Here is an 18,845-nt window from a genome sequence, read left to right on the forward strand (position 1 = left end):
CCGGCGGAAGCGCGCGGCGGGGCCTGGCGGGGCGGGGCGGGCGGAGGCCGCATGGCGGCCGCCGAGCAGGCGCGGGCCGGAGCGGGCAGGGCGGCGCGGGCCTGAGCGGCGGCGGCGGCCCATGGGGAAGTACTGCGCCAGCCTGGGCGTCCTCAAGGGGCCCTGGGACCAGGTCTTCGCCGCCTTCTGGCAGCGCTACCCCAACCCCTACAGGTGCGCCGGGCCTGCGCCTCGGGGCTCGCCGGGGCCCTGGGCCCCGCTCCGGGGCCTCCGCCACCCGGGCCTCTGCCACCCAGGCCCCCGCAGGGTGGCGTCCCCCCCTCTCCCAGCCCTTTCCCCTGGCGCCCCACGGGGGCAGGCCCCCCGCTCCGGGGTCCCCCGTGCCAGCAGTCTCCAGCTGGTTCCCCCCCTCCTCCTTGGCACCGCAGCCCCGGTGGTTCCCAGCCCCGGGAGGGTTGCCCGGGAGCGGGGCCTGACGCTCTCTTCCCCCTCCCCGGTTTAGCAAACATGTCCTGACTGAAGACATCGTGCACCGGGAGGTGACAGCGGACCACAAGCTGCTCTCCCGGCGGCTCCTGACCAAGACCAACCGGATGCCCCGCTGGGCTGAGCGCTTCTTCCCGGCCAACGTCGCCCACTCAGTCTACATCCTGGAGGACTCTATTGTGGACCCCAAGAACCGAACCATGACCACCTTCACCTGGAACATCAACCATGCGCGTCTCATGGTAGGTGCTGGTGGGTGGGCGTGCGGCCGGGTGGCAGCGCCGGCCGGTGCCCACAGCCAGGCTGTGCCTCGTGCAGGTGGTGGAGGAGCGCTGCGTGTACCAGGTGAACCCGGAGAACAGCAACTGGACCGAGGTCAAGCGGGAAGCCTGGGTCTCTTCCAGCCTGTTTGGCGTCTCGCGGGCTGTCCAGGTGAGCACTGCCAGCTGCTCGAGCAGCACTGCGTACCCCGTCTTTGGACAGGCCTTAAAGCTGCTGCTCCCCCCCCATCCACACCTTCCCCGTTCTGGTTTTTCCACCCCTTTCCCCTCATCCCCCCATCTTCATGTGTTCTTGGGGTGCCCAGAACCACCATTGCTGGGTCTTTGGGACTATTCAAGCTGGACAAAGCCACAGGGACTGCATGTGATCAGGGAGCTGGGCTTGCACCTTCACTGATTTTTCCCTTGCAGGAGTTTGGTCTGGCCAGGTTCAAAAGCAACGTGACCAAGAGCACTAAGGGATTTGAATACGTGCTAGCAAGAATGCAAGGTGAGCACCCAAGGGCAGGCTGGGGCTGACAGGATGGGTCTGTTGGAGTTACAGGTCACACTGGGAACACTCCAGTTGATGAGCAGGTTGTGGCTTGAAGTAATCCGAGTGTGAAATCCTCACCCCTTGCCTATGCCCCTGTGTCTTGGCACAACCTGCTCTTCGAGCAGCCAGGCAGCACTTGCAGGGATGGGCAGGGATGGTGTGCAGGCAGGAGGGGAACGTAACGTGGCAGCAGTCACGTGCCTGCAGTTCCCCTTTGCAACATGCTGTGACGCACGCAGGCTAGGAGTGCCGGGCTTGTATTCCCCTGTGCGTGGGGAGGTCGCCTCCATACCAAGGTGACTGGGCCAGTCTAGCTTGCATCAGTCGGCACTCCTGTGCTGGGGCAGGGCAGGGGCCCACTGGGGCTGGGTTAACAACTTCCATGTTACAGGAGAAGCTCCGTCCAAAACACTGGTGGAGACAGCCAAGGAAGCAACTGAGAAAGCCAAGGAGACAGCTCTGGCTGCTACAGAGAAAGCCAAGGACCTGGCAAGCAAGGCTGCCACCAAGAAGAAGCAGTACGTGTGAGGGGCCGGGCACCGGCTGCACCAGAACAGATAGGAGCCTCCTTAGATTTTATATTTTTTAAAAAACTGTACAAGTCTGACAATCAGCTGCTGTTAGACCCTTTCCGAGATGTAATTATCATTAAAGAATCAACTCCCACCTCTGATTTGGTTGAGGCTGGCCTGGTTAGAGCAGAGCCCAGTGCTGCCCTCCACTCTGGGGATCCAGCTCTCTGCCAGGGAGCTGGGCTCACAGGGGAGACGCAGGCCAGGGTTTCACCAAGTGCCTTTACTAAAATAGTGTCGGGTACGTACAAGAGGGCGGAGCAGGAGCGTGAAGGCAAGTTGCTTAATGCACTAGTTTCCTCTTCCTGGCTCTCCAGGGGCAGAAGAGCTCCCCAGTAGCTGTGTCTGCTGGGGGTGGCGCGGCCCAGGCAGCCCCCAGCCTACCCGAGAGCGAACGGCAGGGGGAGGCAGGAGGGTGTCCCCATGGCAGCCGGGCCCTCGGCACCTCTTGCAGTGCATTGCAGTGCACAGTGGGTGCCACAGTGCGGTGCCAGCTCCAGGCACCCAGCGCCATGGCCGCTGCCACTCAGCAACCCGGCTGCAGGGGCCCAAGCTGGACACTTGTCCCCACCTGCAGCCCCCTTACCCAGGCAGCCATGACGAGGCCGGCAGAGGCTGTGCTGGTGGCAGTGGCAGACAGGGAGGAGGCAGGCAGGCAGCGCAAGGAAGGCAGTACGTGCTGTCAGGATTCGGGACTGTGGGGGCTGGAGTAGCTGTGGTCCCTCCCAGTGCTGAAGCCGGGCAGGGGGTCCCCGCTGAACACCATGCCATCCACCTCTATCTCAGCATCCTCTGGGTACCAGGGGGAGGCCGTGTCAGGCCCCTGGCGGCCTTTCCTTCCCTGCCCACCCTCCTTCCCTTTGCTCACCTCCCTCAGAGGGCTCCGAGAGCTGGGATGAGTCCAAGCTGTCAGCCCGTGCCCGTTCCCCGCTGGCAGGTGAGAGCAGCCGTTGCAGCCGCTGCTGCAGGCTCCGCTGCTGGTTACGCAGCCGGTCCTTGGCCCGCTGTGCGCTCAGCTCCTGTTTCTCCAGTCTCTGCGGGGATCCGGTGAGCTGTGAGCAGGGCTCCGAGGGGCAGCCCCATCGCTGCCTGGGGCCCCTCCGGCTGGCACCCCAGTGGCACCAGGGCCACCACCCTCACCTGAATGTGAAGCCGGGCACGGTGCAGAAGGGTCAGCGTGGTAGGACGGTCCGGCCCTGCGCCCACCGGCACCTGCTGCTTCAGCCGCTCCAGGCAGCACCGGAGCTTGGCTCTCCTGCAGCCGGGCCGGAGGGGACACTGCGGTCAGCCCCGGGGGGGCGGTGTGCACGGGCGTGGTCACCCTCTGCCCCGCTGCTTCCCCCCTCCCCTCCGGCCCGGTACCTGTGCTTCTCCAGCGCGTTGTGCACCGACCTGCGGGAGAGCCCCCGGTGATCAGAACCGGAGATCAGGACCGGCGGGACCGGCCGCCCCCCCCCTCCCCCGCCCACTCACCTGACGCTGGCCACGGCCCGGCGGGCCCGCGCGGGGCACAGCGAGGCGTATCGGTGCTCGGCCTCGGCCAGGCACGGCGGGTACCGGGCAGCGCCCGCCCCGCGCTCCCGCCGCTCCAGGAACTCGGCCGCCCGCAGCAGCACCTGGATGCTGGTGGCCGCCGGCTCCATGGCTGGGGGGGGCGATGGCGGGGGGCGCGGGCCGAGCGCTCATTGGCTGCTGACCGCCCCGCGGCGCTGACGTCGGCTCGGCGGGGAAACAAATTCGGGCGGGAAAGCGCGTGCTTCAAATTTGAATCGGCGGGAGGGGCGGGGCACGGCACGGCGCACCCCCAATAGGCCACGCCTCCACCTCTAGGCCACGCCCCGAGGGTGCGCCGGTGTCCGTGCTCGCCCGGGGTGGGGCGGGGGCGCGCGTGTGCGCGGTCACGCGTGTGGCACGGAACGCGCGTGTGCGTCCACGTGAGTCAGGCGGGCAGCGCACCCTCCCCCCCCCCCCCCCCCCGCAACCCACGCGTGTCCCCCGGCCGCCTGCCCCACCCCAGCCCCCCAGAACCACCGCATCACAGCGCCCACCCGGGCGGGTTTCTCTCTTTATTAAAATCCATCGGGCAGGGGTGGTGGGGAGGGGAGTACCGGGCCCCGGGGGCGAGGGCCAGCCGCCCTGGGTCGGGGGCCACCGCATGGCAAGGCACGGCCCCGCGGCACCCGCCGTCATGTGAGGGCTGTTTGCACCGTCTCAGGCCAGGCCGCGGGGGGAGACTCTGCCCCGGCCCCAACAGCAACCAAAGTTCATCTGGAAAAGAAACCACCGGCACCACGCGCGTTCCCAGCCGGGGGGCCGGTGCACGGCAGCGGGATGCAGCTCGCCGAGAGCCGGGCACGGCCGCGGTGCATCGGGTGAGGCGGTCCTGTGCCCACTGCGGCCATGGCCCCGCTGGCGTGGGCCGCCATCCATGGCGGGGGGTCCCACCGCTGTGCTACCCAGCCCCAAGGGGACTCGTGGGGTCACGGAGCTGCCCAGCAGCCCCAGCGCAGCCCTTTCCCCCCGCGGTTTGTGGCCGTGTGTCGGGCACAGGGGCCCTCACCGGCTCCGGTCACGCCGGGGCACGGGTGGGAGGTGTGTGGCGTAGCAGTGGGTGCAGACACGCACGGGTTTTGGCTGGCCGTAGTGCGGCAGTGCTGCGGTGTGCGGCGAGCAGCGGGCACAGAAGATCTGCCAGGAGAGGGCCAGAACAGGGCTGAGTGGAGCCGGGCCCCCAGCGGTCCCCACAGACCCCGCTCCGGCCCCCTCCTACCTTCCCGCAGCTGCGGCAGTGGTGCCTGCGGCGCAGCAGGGTGAAGGGTGAGCTGCAGGCAGAGCACTGGCTGCACGTGCTGTCCGGCACCCACTCGGGCAGGCGGCGGGCACCTGCTGGCCAAAACACATTGGTAAAAGCCCCCCACCCCAATCCCCATCATGGCCACGGCCCCAGGATCGGTCCCAGCCCATTGCTCCTGGGTGTCCTGGGGCTGCTCCACTGAGCCAGCCCCAAGCAGGACACAGCAACTGTCCCTGTGTGCCTGGGGGCTGCCCAGGGCAGCTGGACACCCCCCCCCAGGCAGGACGGGGGCAGGATCAGCCCCAGCCTTGCCCCCTGCCCCAGAGCCATGCCACCCCAGCAGCCCCTTACCTGCCCTCCAGAGTCCAGCAGCCTCCGCAGGGCTGGAGCACAGGGGGCAGTCAGCCACACGGGGAGCATCTGTCACACATGGGTCACCGTTCTCTTCCTCTGCGGGAACAAGGGCTGTGGTGGTCCAGCCAGAGCAGGCCACGTTGTCCCCATGCCCGGTGCTGTGGCCTTGTGTCACCAGTGCCGGGCGATGGGCAGGGCAGAGGGGCCATCCCTCATGTCCCTGGGGGTACTCACGGCTGGCACTCGGCTCCTCCGAGGGCTCTGCCTGTGAGGTGACGATCTTGAAGACGGTTTTCAAGATGCTCCGCAGGTCGCTGGCAAAGTTGGTCTGGAGCTGATCAGCCACGCCTGCACCAGGAAAAAGGGGGGTCAGGGTGCTGGGGGGTGGTCAGGGTGCTAAGGGGGGGTGGCAAGGGGGTCACTTACCCGAGATGCAGACGAAGAGGGTGTGCAACATGTCCTTGGTGCTGCTGTAGTGAGAGCGCAGCTCTGAGCAGTGGGCACCCGTGGCATTGAGCTCTGTCCCTGGGCTGCTCCCGGGGGGCTGGGGGCTGCACAGAGGCGAGGTGACAGTTACCCCTGGGGTGGCACAGAAAGTCCCCATCCCAGTGGGCAGGGATCTGCAATCTCACCCCTGCTCCCTCCCCACCATATACCCCCACCGCCAATCGGTGCCTGGGTCGTCCACTGAGCCGGGGGGTCCTAGCCGCGTCGTGCAGGTGTGGGGGGATGGGGGGGTGCAGGGGACCTCCAGGAGACCCCAGGGAGCAGTGGGGTCTGCTCTGGGCACAGCTGCCCCCCAGGCTGGGGGGGGTGGTTGGACCGCAGTGATCCTCTGGTTCAGCTGTGCACAGGCTCCTCTCCAGCAGGCAGAGCTCCTCCACCGACAGCACCCGCAGCAGGTCCCTGCAGCAAGGGGAGGGCATCAGCCCCACATCACGGCCCCGCTGCTGCCCTACTGCCCCACCCATGGGTGCCCATTGCCCCTTGCTGCATACCTGATCTTCTTCAGAAGGTTGTAAAAGGGGCTGAAGACCCGGGACATCTGCTCAGGGCTCTGCTCCAGGCTGAGGGGACCCTCAGGGTAGATGAGGAGGCCACTGCGAGAGGACAGAGCCCAGCTCATGTCAGAGGATTGCCTGGGACCCCAACAACTCAGGAGGAGAAGGGGGTGCTACAGGGCAGGGAACACCCAGCTGCCCCTGGTCACCCCCTTCTCCAGGAGGCTGCACCCACCTGATAATGGCCAGGCGAGGGATGGTGAACATGAGCAGCGGTTCGTAGCCATCAATCATCTCCTGAGTCAGGTAGCCCAGGCGCAGAGCTCTGGGGGGGGGGCACAAACCCTTACAGTGGGGCAGAGCCCCAGGATGCTGCCCTATCCCCGGGGCTGGGGTCCCTGCCACCCCACCCCTGGCAGGCGGCGTCCCTCACCTCTCCACCGTCTCACAGAAGAGCACGATGATCTCCTGCTGCCTGTAGATCTCCTCGGGTGACTTCACTGCCACTAGTGAGGACACATAGCTGGAGAGATGGGGGAATTGTGAGGCTCCTCTGGCCCTGGCACAGCCCCCCCCAACCCCACCCCCCAGCACCCTAATCCTGGCCCCCACCTCAGCTCGAACTCCGCGAAGAGCTGGTCGAACTGGACGAGTGCAGCCTGGACGGGCTCGGGGTAGGAGCCAGGCTGGCTCAGGCTCTGCTCCCGCAGCACCGTCCGCACCAGCTCCAGGCTGCATAGCAGCTTCCTGGCCTGGGGCCGCAGCTGGGCCCTGTCCGCCTCCTCCACCTCCAGGAAGGTCCCGGCCAAGAGACACTGCTGGGACCCGAGGCCATCAGGAGCCAGCACCTGGGGCAGCAGGGGTGCACCCCAGGGCTAGCCCGTGATGGGGTGCACCATCCTGGGTGGTGCCCATCGCCTCTCCCAGCCTGGAGAAGCTGGACCCCATCACCCACCCCGGGACAGCACCCCCGGGCTCACCTCGGCAGCAAACAGCATGTGGTTGCCCAGGTTGTCCACCAAGAGCTCCTCAGGGAACTTCACCAGGTAGTCACGGCTGTGTCGCTGTGTGGGGATGCACTCCTCCATGATCTGCTCCAGGACGGCCAGCAGGTGAGCCTGGGGAGGGCAGGGATGTCACCCGTGGCCACCTGGAGAGACCAGGGTCACACCGGGGCCCGGGCAGCCCCCTCACCTGGCTGAGGTGGAGCTGGTTAAGGAGCACCAGGTACTGCTGCGGGTCCAGCTCAGCATCCAGCCCGTTGATCTCGGCTACCACCTGCGTCACCCTCTCGTCAGCAAAGAAGAACTGGGAGAGCAGGCGGGGGTCGGAGCGCTGTGGGGAGAGCAGAGGGGTGATGGTGGGAGCGCCCCGCGGCTCCGGGTGCTGGGACAGGGGGACCCCAAGGCTCCTCTGCCCGCAGCCCGGCAGCGTGGGCGCTGCTGGGGTTTGCTCCCCGGTGGCCGGGCCCTGTGGGGCAGCCCCACTCACTCGGGCAGGTGCGTGGGACCCCCCCAGCGGCTCCGGCTCGGCCGAGCTGTGCCGGGGGCGGGCGGGGAGGCAGGCGGCCCCCGGCCGAGCCCTCCCGGGGAGCGCCGCCGTTCCCACCCACCCGTGCCTCAGTTTCCCCAGGGGCAGAGCAGGATGAACAAGCTCGGCCGCCTCCCGGCGGCGTGGGCACGGATCCCTGCGCGGCTGTAAACACCGGCTCAGGTGAAAGGTCCGCGGGGAGCCGGCAGCCCGCAGGTCCGCCCCGCCCCGCGCCCCCAGACGGCCGGTGGCCGGGGGGGAGGGGGAATCTCCTCGCCCCGGGAGCGGGCGGCGCCGGGACGGGCTCCGAGCGGTACGGTCCTGCCCGCTGCCGCCCGCGCCCCCAGCCGCGGGGCCGGGCACCGCCTCGCGTTCCGCCCCGGGGACCCCCGCCGACCCCCGCGCCCGGTGCCGGCGGAGCCCCCGGGCAGCCCCGACGGGGCGCGGCGCGGCCCCCCTCGCTCACCTTGGGCCGGCGCAGCCAGCGGCGGAGCGCGGCGGGCAGCATGGCGCGACCCACGGCTCTGCCGCCGCCCGGCTCCCCGCGCCCGCCGCTCGCCGACGGGGCGGGCCGGCACCGCGCACCGCCCGGGGGCGGACCGGGGCGGTTGTCCGCCCAGCCCCGGCACCGGGACGACCCGGTGGACCGGCCTCCGCTCCGCCCCGCTCGGCCCGCGGCGGGACCCGGGGCTCTCCCGCTGCCGGGCGGCGGGAGGCGGCAGCCGCTCGACGGGCCGGTTCCCTCTGCGGAGCGGGTCCCCCGGGGGCGGGCAGAGTGTCTCTGCCGGCCGCCCCGGTCCCCCCTCCCGGTGCCGCGTCCCGCTCTCGGTTCCTGGCTCCAGTTCCCGGCTGCACTCGCGGGGTTCCCGGTTCTCCCCTCCCAGTTCCCTGGCCCTCCCCTCCCGGCTCCCTGGCTCTTCCCTCCCAGTTCCCCTCTCCCCGCAGCGCCCGAGGCCCAACCTTCCAGGAACGGGGACCCCCCCAGAGGCCCAGCCCTGCCAGCCCCCTTGGCCTGAGCATCCCTGGGCTGGTGGGGGGACACCGAGGGGGGGCACCGGCAGGCACCCGCCTGCTCTCTGCTGGCAGGTGCAGGGTGTGGAGCGCAGAGTGGGGTGCTGCAGTTGGAGGGGGGCAAAAAAGCCCCTCGGTGGGAGCAGGAGGGGCCAAGTGGCCAAGGAGGAGTCCCCAGAGGTGCTCCGGCCACTGGGCACAGCAAACCACCCCGGCCATGCCAAGGAGGTGGCTGCCTCTGTGCCCGGCCAGGCCTGGCACCGCTGGCCACAGGATGTGGGCGCTGATAATTCAGGTGGCTGGAAGCCTAATGGGGTGGATTCACAGGTAAAAAATCCACCCAGGATGATTAAATAAACACGGCGGCACCACCTTGGCTTGAGGAAGTCCCTGAGTCATGACAGCCCCACAGCGCCTGGGCTGAGCCAGCCGGGTGCTGGTGTGGGGCTGGCCCTGGCACTGGCTGGGGCTCCTCGTGTCCCCACAGGGCCCTGGCGCTGGTTTCAGCTGGGCAGCGTGTCCTGTGCCCCATGGCTGGGGGTCTCTGTGCGCAGTGAGCCAGAGCCCTGCCTGTCCCACAGCTGCCTGCAGTGCTGCTGCAGCATTTTTTGGGATGCAGTGGGCTTTCCTTGGCAGCCAAGTGTTCCATGTGTCCCTGTGTCACCAGCACTGCGCTCTGCTCCACTGCAGGAGGGTAGCTCCGGTGACATGAGGTGCAGTACGGAGAAGGCCTGGCGTCGTGCAGACCAGTGCCATGGTGGGGGGTTTAGTGTGACATGTGGCACCAAGGCTGGCAGGGAGCCGAGGGGCTCAGCCAGCCCCCAGCTCTTTTAGGAGAGCACCCTTGGGGTAACCTAGACCTGAGGGACCTGGTGTGCTGGGACTGCACAGCGGGGCAGCAGACCCCCGTGGGCAGCCTGGGGTCAGGCAGCAGTGGGAAAGGCAGCGGCTGTGCTGTGCTGCATGGGGGCCATGGGGAGCCCCGCGCTGGGACCTGGGCACAGGGTGCAGCACGCAGGGTTTGTCCTGCCTGGGCAGGGTTGTAAAGCTCCAAGAATGCTGTGGTGCTGAGCCCAGTGCTGCACGGCCAGGAGGCACCCAGGGTACTGGGAGAGCACGGCACCACGGGGATGGGGTGCAGAGGGGCTGGAGGCTCGCACAAGCACTGTCTCCCACCAGTGGGAAGGCTGGGGCAGCGGGCAACGAGCGTGCTGCTCATCCACACCGCACCGGGGGTATCCGTGTGTCAGGAATGGAGTCCAGGGGAGCTGCAACCCGTGCGTGGGCCCAGAGCTGTGTATCTGGTGTCACGCTGTGCTGCAGATGCTGTGGTGCTGAGCATGATGCTGCGCAGCCGGGATGCACCCGGGGTACCAGGGGAGCTCTGTTAAGTCAGGATGGGCGACTGGAACCCACACGTGCCTTGCGGGGCACCGCACCACCGGGAAGGCCGGGGCAGCACAGGCAGCGTGCTGCTCATCCTCGGTGGGGCTGGCGGGGTGCGGGGAGCCGGTGTCGGGGGCCCGGACGCCCCGAAGGCAGCGGCGCTTTTTAGGACCCGGGGGAGCGGGAAGGGGGGAGGAGCCGCGGGTCGCGACGGCGCCACCACCGTGCCGCCAGGTGGCGCTGCGGCGCGGCGCTGCCCTCTCACAAAATGGCGGCGGCGGCTTCACCTCGCCGGGCCTTTCCTCCCTCCCTCCTTCCCCCCGGGCAGGGGCCGGACGGGCCGTGCCGCCATATTGGCTGTTGTCCTGGCTGCGGCGGGCGGCGGGCCGCGTTCGCCATGACTCGCAGGCGGAACAAGGCGGCGGCAGCAGCAGCAACAACGACGGCGGCGGCGGGTGGCGCCTCCGGGCCTCGCCGTGAGAGGGTGGGGGGTTCCGACGCTGGTCCTCCTCCTCCCCCTCCTCCGCCGCCGCCACCGGAACCGCCCGCCCCGTCTGAGGTGGTGGCGGCGGGCAGCAGCGGGGAGCCGGGCAGAGCCACCGCTCAGGTACCGCGTTAGGCCCTGCGGCGGGGAAGGGGCTGGCCCGGAGGGGACCTCGGTCGGTGCGGGGATGGGGCGGCGACCGGCGCCCCCCCCTTCCCGTCCCCTCCCCGGCCCCGGAGCATCCCTGAGGCGCCCCGCCCTTGGGGCTCTGGCGTCCCCCATCTCCCTCCTCCCGGCGTTGGAGGGTCCACTGCGCCTTCGGGGGTGCTGGGGGGACGCGCTGGGGCGAGCGGGGAAGGGGGGTGAAGCCCAAGCCCCTCTCCGGGGGCGCCGGGGGCCGGGGGCGCTGCTCCCGGTACCGGGGGCGGGCGTGGGGCCGGGTTGGGCGCGCGGGCAGCGCCTGACCTTGGCTCTGCCGGGCTGGGTGGCGCAGCCGGCTGGTGGCCTTGGACTGCGGGTGCGCTGAGCTGCGGAGGGCCTTTGGGACGCCTCCGGCAGGTGGCCGGGATGTCGGGGACTCCCACGGGTGTGTGGCATCCTGGGGGCCCATCTCTCGCCGCGGTCAGGGGAGGCAGATCCCTGCCTTTCCAGAGCGGAGTGAATCGGCCAGCGAGCCTGTCCCCCGCCGTCACATGCTGCTGCCCCTGGCATGACCAGCCGCGCACAGCGGCGTGAGAGCAAAGGGCTGTCCCAGCCCCAGGGCCCGTGCATCCCTTACCCCGTCCGCGCGTGCAGGGAAGCCTGGCAGGTCTGTCCAGGAGACCTGTGTGCGCTTTGGGGGGCAGAGCCCCGGGCTGCGGGGCAGACACGCATGCCGTGGTGTGCTTCAGGGGGTGTTCCCGCAGCTCCTTCTTGCGGGATGGTCCCGGCCTGCCATGGGGCGATGGCAGGTGGCTCCAGCATCTGCTGACAGGCTGCGGGCCGGCTCCCGCACCTCTTGCTGCCTGACATCCCTCTGCGCCTGGCTGCTGCTGCCTGCTCCGGGTCATGGGCAGGGAGCCCGGGGGTGGCCCCAGGTCTGGATGTGCTGGGCAGGTTGGGGAGGGCCATCCTCTCACCCGCTGTGTGCGGCAGTGTCCCTGTCTGCCCCTGCTGAGACGTGGGGTGGCCTGGAAGCCCCCTCCTCCCTGTGGCTGGCTGGGCGGTGGGGCAGGGGAGGTGCGCCCCCCCCCCCTCCCCCCCGCTCTCCTTGGCCTCTGACCTTTGCTTCACCTTGAGCCTGGGAGACGCCATCTGTTTCGCAGCAGCAGTTTAATGTGCGCTTCATTGTCGCGGAGCCCCGCTGCGGCGGCAGACAATGGGGGCCCCCTCACCCGCGCCACGCTGGGCTCGTCACGGCTGTCAGGCTTCCATCGAGCCTGTGGGCTGCAGCCCGGCTCCAGCCACAGCACCGGGTGCGAAGCCCCGACCTGGCTGCCCCGTGCAGGGAGAGTGCGAAGCAGTGCCGGGGGCTGCACCCCACCCCAGCGCATCTGCGCTGCCGGCTGCACAGAACAAAGAGGCGGGTGGGAGGGCCTGGGGCTCTCGGGTAGTGCAGTGGGGGGTCTGAGATGGGCGAGGAGGGAGGGTTGTGGCTGTGAGACCCTGCTTTGTATCCCTGTGTGGTGATTTCTATGGGTCTTTCTTTGCCCTGTGGGTCCCCTTGGTCCTGCTGTACCAGAGGTGATAGTGGGAGCCGCTGGTGGCTTCCCAGCCTTGCTTGGTGGTGGGACTGGCTCTTCAGCACAGTGTGATCTTCCCAAGGGTGCAAAATGCTCTGGCACATGGCAGGCCGGCAGCAGCTGGGCAGCCCGAGGCTGCTCTCCTCCAGTGTGAGAAGGTGCAGTCCCACATATAGCCTACAAGAAATTCTCCGGTTTGGTGTCGGCGTGCTGAGGTCTTGTTTGCTGTCTCATCTGCCCCACACCTGCTCCAGCCTGGGGCCCTGCCATGTGGTGGATCACACCTGGGGTGACTCATGGTCTGTGTGTCCTTCTGCAGGTGCTGCCCACCGCCAACCAGTCAGTGCAGACGTGCTGCCTGCTCTGTCACCGGGAGCGCAAGGACTGGGGAGGGCCGTCCCACAATGGGCTGGTTTCCCCGGGCGAGAGGCTGCCACCGGACTTCGTGCCAACGCTTGTGCAGAACCTCCTGGGAGAGATGCCACTGTGGATCTGCCAGAGTTGCCGGAAGAGCGTGGAGGAGGAAGAGCGGCGGGCAGTGCAGGAGCAGGCCCTGGCGGTAAGCGGTTATGGAGCTGAGGTTGGAAAGGTTGGGGCAGTAGCTCCTGGGACTGCAGTGCTGACCACCCTATGGCACTGGCTGGGGGTGCGGGGCTCCTCCTCACTCAGAGCTGAGCACCTTAGACATCCCAGCTCCCTACTCCCTGCAGCCACGCTGCCCTCCCGAGGGCCACTGCTGGCTCCTCAGGGAGAGACCACGGTGGAGCAGAGTACAGCACCATGGAGGCTTATCTGGCAGTTTGTGTTGGGTTGGAGCTGCCTGCTTGGTGAGGCCAGCAGTGCCACTGCTGCTCTGCCAGCCCCGCTCCACTCTGTGTTGCGCTGTGTCCCCTCAAGCCCCGAGGCTGCTCCCTGCCGTTAGGCAGGTCTCTCTGGAGTGGCGGCGTATGCCAGGGCAAGTGCCTGCCCGTGCATGGAGCTCAGGGGAAGAGGAGCCCCCTTCTGCTTGGCTTTCTTTAACTGTGGCCTGGTTTGAGCGGGACCAGAGCAGGCGTGTGCCCCTTGGCACGGTCTGGCCATGCTGGCAGGGGCCCTGGGAGCCGGGCTGTGTTGCTGTTTGGCAGATGGGCTGTTTGCCACCCCTGAGACAGTAACGGGAGCAGATCCCATGTGCTGAGCCCCTGCCTCAGGGCAGTGGAGGGGGTCTTGATGGCAATGTCATGGGGCTGAGGGCCTCCCCTCCCAGCCCGCTGCTGCTTCACTCTGTGTTTTCCTTGCCAGGTCTCGTTATCCCACACATCCTGCAAGTCGCAGTCTTGTGGGGGTGGCTCCCACTCCTCTTCCTCCTCCTCCTCCTCTTCTTCCTCCTTGTGCCACGGAAACTCAGGGGACTGGGACCCCAGCTCTTTCTTGTCTGCTCACAAGCTCTCGGGCCTCTGGAACTCGCAGCACACCAACGGGGCCGTGCAGGGTAGCCCCCTCGGGGCCCCCCCTGCTGCACTAGGTGAGTTGAAGCCAGCTGTGGGGTTGAGCAGAGCTTTCTGCCCAGTCCTTGGTTTAGGTGGTTTCCTTGTGGGCACCCAGCTGGTGGCCAGGGGTAGGCAGGCTGGGCCTCTGAATGCCAGTGCTAGCAGGATGCCTGGGTCCCTTTGCAGAGGCAGAGGGTGCTGGGAGCTGGCCCTAGCTCTGCTTTTCTTCCAGGTGACAAGCACCCTGGCCTCTCTCTCTCTCCGGAGTGCACCAGCCAGGCGTCTGCCATGGCGCCAGGGCTCAAGGCCTGTCCCTACAGCCACGCGGCCTCTCCCACCTCCAGCAGCACCGCCCCGGGCTCGCCTCTGCCTACCTCACTCGACTTCTGCAAGACGCTGCCAAAGCAGTTCAAAAGCATGTGCCGGAGGGCCACCCCGCCAGGTGGGTGCCCAGGGGCAGGGCCAGCCTTATCCTCCCAGCCCTTGCAGCCCCTGCTGTGGCAGCACCTTTCCCCTTGCTCTGCTCGCCATGGGGCAGGGCTGAATCCTGTGGGGGAGATGAGGTACCAACCTTGCGAGCAAGGATGGCTTCTAGCCTAAGTGCCCTGCTGCCAGGGGGAGGCAGGGTTTGTCCCATGGAGAGTTGGCCTGCGCAGAGGTGCTGGGTGGCTTTGAGCATGGCCCTGGCCCGCGCGGGACAGCTGGTGTCTGACTCTCTCCTATCTTGCTCCTCTGCAGGTGAGGCCTTCCACTCCTCAGAGCATCATCAGCACTCCGACCTCACTGCTCCTCCCAACAGTCCCACCGGCCTCCCCTCCCAGCCACCAGCGCTGATCCCTTCCAAGCAGACGCCTGCCCATCCGGGGCCCTTTGGCTCCCCACCCCACGTCCCACTGGGCACCTCCCCACAGGCTACACTCTTCCCTGCACCCAGCACACAGGCAGCAGCCCTGAAGCCGGTGTCTGAGTCACCTCCCGCTGGCACGGTCTCGCACAGCCCAGGGTCGTGTAAGAGCCCTCACCTGCCCCCTGCCAACGTGCCGCTGCTGAAGATGCCGCCTCCGCTGTCGGGCTGCACTCATCCCTGCAATGGGCACTGCAGTACTTCACTCATCCCTCCTCCCACCTCCCACCAGCTGCCCAGTACGAACAGGTGAGTAGAGGAGCCCTGCCTGCTTCCGGCCTCTCCTTGCTGGGCAATGTGCCCTTTCTCCCACCCCTGCCCGTGGATGCTCTTTTCCCTGTGGAGGGACCGGCTGCCCTGGTGTGGTGGTGCGGAGAGCAGCTGTCTTTGGGCCAGTTCCACTGCTGCAGACCCCTGGTCTCTGAGGGTTGAGCTCTTTCTCTCCCCACATGTCTTCTCCCTGCGGTTGTCCTTTAGTACTGTGGTGCAGAAGAGACTGTGCTTGCTCCTCCTCCAGCTAAAAGACCCAAAGGAACCGCCCGGTCAACCTGCTGTTGGCCAACAGGACCTTTGTCAGTGAGACCCGTCGGGCAGCTGTGGCACTGAGCAAAGGTCCTCGAGAAGATGAAGCCTGTGGACTTGTTCTGCTCGCCTGCTCCCCTGGCCCTCTCTGGGCTGCCTGTGCCCTGGAAGAGAGCACGCTGTGTCGCGGGCGCTGGTTCCTCTCCGCTGATTAGCGCTCCCTGCGGAGGGCCAGCCAGGTCCCGAGCTGGAGCTCGAGGAGTGGTGCTGAGGGCCGTGCCCTGGCCTCCCTGTCTCTGAGCTGGGTAGTCTGTGCCTGTGGGAGCCGGGCCTGCCTGCACATGGGGATGTCTGGCAGCTGCATGCAGTTCCAGCGTTTCTCACCTGTGCTACCTGCCGCCCCCAGTGAGTACCGCTCCCTGCCCTGGAATCAGCTTGTGGCCTGGCAGAGGGACACTGCTTTCTGGAGCTCTAGTGTGCCAGCCTCCTGCCTGCCAAAGGCCCTGGGGGGCGAGGAGCTACAGATGTCTTCTGCCATGGGCTCCTCTGGCATCTCTCCCGGAGGAGGAAGATGCAGGGAAGGGGGTTTGACTGCCCTGCAAATCCTTCTGCTCGGGCACAGGCTGCCCTGGGAGGGGTGTTCCTGCACAGGTAGTGTGGGAGTTTTTGAGGCCCCCTGGCTCCCGCTCACCTCTCGCCGTTCTCCCCTTCTCCTCAGGGACCCCTCTTGCAAAGGGCACAAATTCCCAAACGGTACCAGCTGCCACCCGCCACAGCCATGCGAGGCAGATGAGGGGCTCGGGGAGGATGAAGACAGCAGCTCGGAGCGCAGTTCCTGCACCTCCTCCTCCACCAACCAGAAAGACGGGAAGTTCTGCGACTGCTGCTACTGTGAGTTCTTCGGCCACAACGCGGTGAGTGAGGGGCTGGTCTGCAGCCACCCCCGGTCCTTGCACTCCGCTCTGCGGTGAGATATTACACAGCTCGCGTGCTGAGAGCGCGGAGGTGGGCAGGTCTGGCCGTGGCTGTTCCCTGCTGGCATTGTGCATCTCCCCCTCCCTTCGTTTCCATCCTGCCTCATCGGCCTGCTGGTCCCCTTGCTCCTGACTTGCAGCCACCTGCCCAGCCCTGGGGCTTGGTGCAGCCAGCCAAACCCTGTGGCTTTGCGGTGGAAAAAAGTTCAGTGGGGGCTGTGCCGACTTGTCTCGCTGAGACCTCGGGGAGGGGAGCAGCTGGGGAGGTCGGTGGGGGACTGGTGGGGGAGCCAGGGCTGTGCTGGCTTCGCGTGCCTGTCTGACTGACAGCGCTCGCCTTCCGCAGCCCCCGGCCGCTCCCACGAGCCGCAACTATGCTGAGATCCGGGAGAAGCTGCGTTCACGCCTCACCAAGAGGAAAGAGGAGCTGCCGCAGAAACTAGGGCACAACAGTAGCTCGGGAGAGCCTGCTGTGGACCACCGCAATGTGGATGAGCTATTGGACTACATCAACAGCACAGAGCCCAAGCCCTTGAACAGTGCCAAGGCAGCCAAGCGGGCACGGCACAAGCAGAAGAAGAAGGTGAGGCTGTGCAGAGGGTCAGGGCGAGATTGTGTCCCTTGCAGGGCTTTGCCTTCTCTCCCTCACATTCATTTGGTTTCTTGAACTCTGTATCCTTTGCCCTTTCCCCGAGGCGACGGTGGTGCCCAGCTCTGCGCAGGGCTTCTCCTGCCTCTGTTCCTGCAGAGGGTGGCCCAGCCCTCCTGGGTGCTTTGGTCTGTGCTGTCTGAACTGCTCCATGCCACATCTCTGATAAACGCCATGCATCTGTGGCAAGGAAAGGCAGTGCTGCAATGGTGTCTCATGCCCAGAGCAGTGCCTGCTGTGCAGCGTGGTAGCTGTTGCAGTGCCCACACGGGACATGTCACAGTTTGGGGGCTGTGGAAGACGTGGGGTGGCTGTGCGGAGCGCTGGCCCTTGGGTTTGCTGTCTGACAAAGCTGGTGCGTGGCTAGTCCTGCCCCTGGGGCTCAGCAGCCCAGGCCACCCGCTCCTCATGGCACCTGTGTTGCAGGAGAAGGAGAAAGCCCAGCTGGAGGCAGAGGCCCAGAAGCGGGCAGAGCGTGCTCCTGCAGCCAGCCAGGCCAGGGAGCTGGCCGAGGAGAAGCTGCTGGAGTGGCCGGAGCTGGAGCTGGAGCGGGTGAACAGCTTCCTCAGCAGCCGGCTGCAGGAGATCAAGAACACCATCAAGGACTCTATCCGGGCCAGCTTCAGTGTCTATGACCTCAATCTGGATGTCAATGACTTCCCCAAGAAGGCAGCTGTCCTAGAGCAGAAGAACCTGCTCTCCAACCTCAATGGCTCCTCTGACCTGCAGGATATAGACCTGGCCCTGGCCCCACTCAGCCTGGGCCCCGCCAAGAGCCATGCGCTGCTGCGGAGTGAGCTGAACCCCCGATGGGGTGAGGGGCCCGGGGAGCCGCCGCTGGCCCCAGCGGGCGAGAACGGCGTGGTGAAGCGCCTCAGCGCTGTGCCCAGCCTCTCCCGCATGATCTGGGTGCAGTCCAAGGCTGCGGACTCTGCCGTGGACAGCAGCGGGCTGAGCCTGGAGCCCAAGGAGGGACAGCAGCCCAAGGGGCTGGAGCCGCTGGAGATGGTGCCCGTGGGGAGCCGGCAGCGGAAGAGCAAGCGGCAGAGCGGGCAGACGAAGAAAGGGGAGGGTGCTGCCATTGCGCATGGCGGCCAGGCCCGGCTGGAGAGCCCTGGTGCGAAGGGGCAGGTGCTGGGAGCCAAGCACCCTTCCAAGGCTGGCGCCCTGGAGCCACAGCGGGTGGGCGACTGCACCGAGCCGGGGGAGAACGGCAAGGGGCAGCCCTGGGGCTGCGTCAGCAGCAGGCAGGAGAAGGAGAGAAGCGGCGAGTGGAAAGGCCGGAGGGGAGAGGGGAAAGCGGAGCTGCCGGAGCTGGCACAGCAGCAGCTGCCTGCCCTGGCTGCAGGGGACCGGCAACTGCCTGCCCCTGCTGCCCTGGGGGGCTCCCCCCAGCCCAAGGGCAAGAGCAGGAAGAGCCGAAACAAGGTGGAGAAATCCAATACCTCAATCGGTGAGTGCTGGAAGCACTGCTCAGTGCCACCATCTTGGCAGTGGCCCCTTCCCCACCTGCCCTGCCAGCTGCCAGCCCCCTGCCCATCCTCTGCCGGTCCAGCAGTGCTGACTCTCTGCTCCTCTGCTTTGCCAGATGACGTGTTCCTGCCCAAGGACCTGGACGGGGCAGAGATGGACGAGACTGACAGAGAAGTGGAGTATTTCAAGAGGTGAGGGGGCAGCCCTGGGGGGGGGGGCAAACGCTGCCGGGGGGCTGGGGGTGCTGGCGGAGGGGCTGGTGGCTGACGGGGCTCTGCTCTCCCTGCCAGGTTCTGCCTGGACTCGGCCAAGCAGACGCGGCAGAAGGTGGCGGTGAACTGGACCAACTTCACCCTGAAGAAAACCACTTCCAGTGCGGCCCAGTGAGGGGCGGCTGCCGCCCCCCACCCACGGCCGCTCGCCTCTCCTCACTGTGCCCCCCCCGCCCCGCCGGCCCCCGCCTCGCCTCGGTGGGGTCCCCTCCTCCGCGGGGGGGGTCCCCGGTGCTCTCCTGCCCCGCGGGGACCCCCGGGGTCCCCCCCATCCTCCTCCTGCCCCCCCCGCGGGGTGACCCCGGCCGTCCCACCCCCCTCTCCGCGGGCGTCCGACTTCCCGTGCCGCGGGGAAGGACCGTGCTGGACCCAATAAAGAACTTTTTAATTTTTTATTTTATTTAAACCCCGCTGCCTACTGCTTTCT

The 18,845-nt window shown here is 67.4% G+C and overlaps 4 protein-coding genes across 9 annotated transcripts; 2 read left to right on the top strand and 2 right to left on the bottom strand.

The window, feature by feature from the left end:
• The first annotated feature begins 1 nt into the window (after position 1).
• Positions 2-1,975, top strand: PRELID1 (PRELI domain containing 1). Its single transcript, XM_037398357.1, has 5 exons — positions 2-213; positions 503-728; positions 805-918; positions 1,179-1,257; positions 1,694-1,975. The coding sequence occupies exons 1-5, from the start codon at positions 122-124 to the stop codon at positions 1,828-1,830; spliced, it is 648 nt and encodes a 215-aa protein (XP_037254254.1). The 5' UTR covers positions 2-121; the 3' UTR covers positions 1,831-1,975.
• A 102-nt stretch (positions 1,976-2,077) lies between these two features.
• On the bottom strand, positions 2,078-3,559 carry MXD3 (MAX dimerization protein 3). Of its 2 annotated transcripts, XM_037398358.1 has the most exons (5): positions 3,348-3,559; positions 3,237-3,266; positions 3,015-3,129; positions 2,743-2,908; positions 2,078-2,666 (listed from the first exon to the last, which is right to left on the bottom strand). In XM_037398358.1, the coding sequence occupies exons 1-5, from the start codon at positions 3,515-3,517 to the stop codon at positions 2,557-2,559; spliced, it is 591 nt and encodes a 196-aa protein (XP_037254255.1). In that variant the 5' UTR covers positions 3,518-3,559; the 3' UTR covers positions 2,078-2,556. The 2 variants fall into 2 exon arrangements, with proteins under 2 accessions (XP_037254255.1, XP_037254256.1); XM_037398359.1 differs by lacking the exon at positions 3,237-3,266.
• Positions 3,560-5,277: 1,718 nt separating this feature from the next.
• LOC119152984 (lateral signaling target protein 2 homolog) lies at positions 5,278-8,092 on the bottom strand. 4 transcript variants are annotated; one of them, XM_037398833.1, is made up of 10 exons: positions 8,020-8,092; positions 7,218-7,358; positions 7,004-7,087; positions 6,636-6,871; positions 6,457-6,546; positions 6,259-6,348; positions 6,021-6,122; positions 5,679-5,928; positions 5,449-5,573; positions 5,278-5,370 (listed from the first exon to the last, which is right to left on the bottom strand). In XM_037398833.1, the coding sequence occupies exons 1-10, from the start codon at positions 8,059-8,061 to the stop codon at positions 5,361-5,363; spliced, it is 1,170 nt and encodes a 389-aa protein (XP_037254730.1). In that variant the 5' UTR covers positions 8,062-8,092; the 3' UTR covers positions 5,278-5,360. The 4 variants fall into 4 exon arrangements, with proteins under 4 accessions (XP_037254730.1, XP_037254729.1, XP_037254726.1 ...); XM_037398832.1 differs by having other exon boundaries at positions 6,636-6,838; positions 7,004-7,141; XM_037398829.1 differs by having other exon boundaries at positions 6,636-6,841; positions 7,004-7,141.
• Positions 8,093-10,218: 2,126 nt separating this feature from the next.
• On the top strand, positions 10,219-18,818 carry FAM193B (family with sequence similarity 193 member B). Of its 2 annotated transcripts, none has more exons than XM_037396968.1 (10): positions 10,219-10,557; positions 12,475-12,714; positions 13,437-13,659; positions 13,857-14,066; positions 14,363-14,777; positions 15,769-15,964; positions 16,371-16,607; positions 17,100-18,126; positions 18,262-18,337; positions 18,437-18,818. In XM_037396968.1, the coding sequence occupies exons 1-10, from the start codon at positions 10,219-10,221 to the stop codon at positions 18,531-18,533; spliced, it is 3,060 nt and encodes a 1,019-aa protein (XP_037252865.1). In that variant the 3' UTR covers positions 18,534-18,818. The 2 variants fall into 2 exon arrangements, with proteins under 2 accessions (XP_037252865.1, XP_037252866.1); XM_037396969.1 differs by having other exon boundaries at positions 13,890-14,066.
• Positions 18,819-18,845: the final 27 nt, after the last annotated feature.

This window comes from Falco rusticolus, chromosome 8, assembly GCF_015220075.1.
Source record: "Falco rusticolus isolate bFalRus1 chromosome 8, bFalRus1.pri, whole genome shotgun sequence".
Lineage (NCBI taxonomy): Eukaryota > Metazoa > Chordata > Aves > Falconiformes > Falconidae > Falco > Falco rusticolus.